The sequence below is a fragment of the Entamoeba dispar genome, genomic scaffold (assembly GCF_000209125.1).
Source record: "Entamoeba dispar SAW760 scf_1105229460797 genomic scaffold, whole genome shotgun sequence".
In the NCBI taxonomy this organism is placed as follows: Eukaryota; Evosea; order Mastigamoebida; family Endamoebidae; genus Entamoeba; species Entamoeba dispar.
The window spans coordinates 6,424-7,444 of record NW_001854372.1 but is presented as its reverse complement, the minus strand read 5'-3'; the positions used below and the strand labels follow the sequence as shown (position 1 = coordinate 7,444).

At 27.7% G+C, this 1,021-nt stretch overlaps 2 protein-coding genes across 2 annotated transcripts in view; one reads left to right on the top strand and one right to left on the bottom strand.

The window, feature by feature from the left end:
• EDI_283340 (uncharacterized protein) overlaps positions 1-44 on the top strand; it is a gene marked incomplete at both ends in the record, with an annotated part of 351 nt that extends 307 nt beyond the window's left edge. The window contains one exon of the mRNA XM_001733343.1: positions 1-44. This exon is cut by the window's left edge and continues 307 nt beyond it. Coding sequence (XP_001733395.1) covers positions 1-44 — 44 coding nt within the window.
• A 47-nt stretch (positions 45-91) lies between these two features.
• EDI_283330 (uncharacterized protein) lies at positions 92-994 on the bottom strand (the record flags this gene model as incomplete). Its single annotated transcript, XM_001737697.1, has 1 exon — positions 92-994. The coding sequence occupies one exon, from the start codon at positions 992-994 to the stop codon at positions 92-94; it is 903 nt and encodes a 300-aa protein (XP_001737749.1).
• Positions 995-1,021: the final 27 nt, after the last annotated feature.

The following is a 1,021-nucleotide window of genomic DNA, read 5'->3' as shown; positions in this document are numbered from 1 at the left end:
GAAATAAATTAAATGATATGGTGATGTGGGCTGCTTTTCAATAACTATTTAAAATGATAATTGAAAACAAATTTATGACTCAATTTATTTTTTAAACTGTTGACTCTCCATTAGACAAGGCAGGTGTCATAGGAGAACTTTCTTTTCCAGCAGTAGAGGCTTTAGATACTTGTTTAGCTATATTATTTGTTTTAGGTTTATTTTGATTCTTTTGATGAGTTTTATTAATTTGTTTATTGTTTTGATTTTTTTGGTTATGAGTATTACTAACTGGTTTGTTTTGTTGAGTAGTAGTAACTGGTTTAAAAGCTTTTTCTTGTTTCTTTTTATTTAGAATGGGTAGTTGAACTTGAGCCTCAATCTTTTCTTTATATCTCTTTATAATTGGAATACCTACACCAGTTCTTGTCTTAGCATCTTCAAATTCTTTCTTTAACCAATCAGCTACCATTCGATGCATAACTTCAGACTGAGTACTTTTCTCTTTCAATAATTCAATTTTTTTTTGTAATTTTCTTATTTCAACAGCTTGAAGCTCTCTTAAAATTTCGTCAACACCATCTAATCTTTTTCTCCAATACTTAGTCATTTCTTGTTCTTTTCCATATTTTCCTAAATAATATCTTTGTTCTTCATATGTTCTAACAACTTCAACATCTCTTTTATTTTGTTCCATTCCTTCTTCAGCACTTAAAATTTTAGCTTTAATATAAATTCTTCTTGTATTAATTTCTTTATGATAAATATCACACCACTTGTTAAATATTTTTTCTCCAAATCCAGCAAAAAGTCTCATAATTTTAACTTCATTTTCACAATCACTAATTGGTTCAATAGGTGCTGAAATTGTTCCGTTTTTCTTTTCAAGATCCTTTAGTGCTGCAATTTCTTTATCTTGAACTAATTTTTTTTCAGTAATATTTCTACTACACTCACGTTCCATTTGTAATAAATCATCATTTGCTTGTGCAATAATACTTTCAACACCTTTCATCATTAACTTTTTAATTTCGTTTCTTCT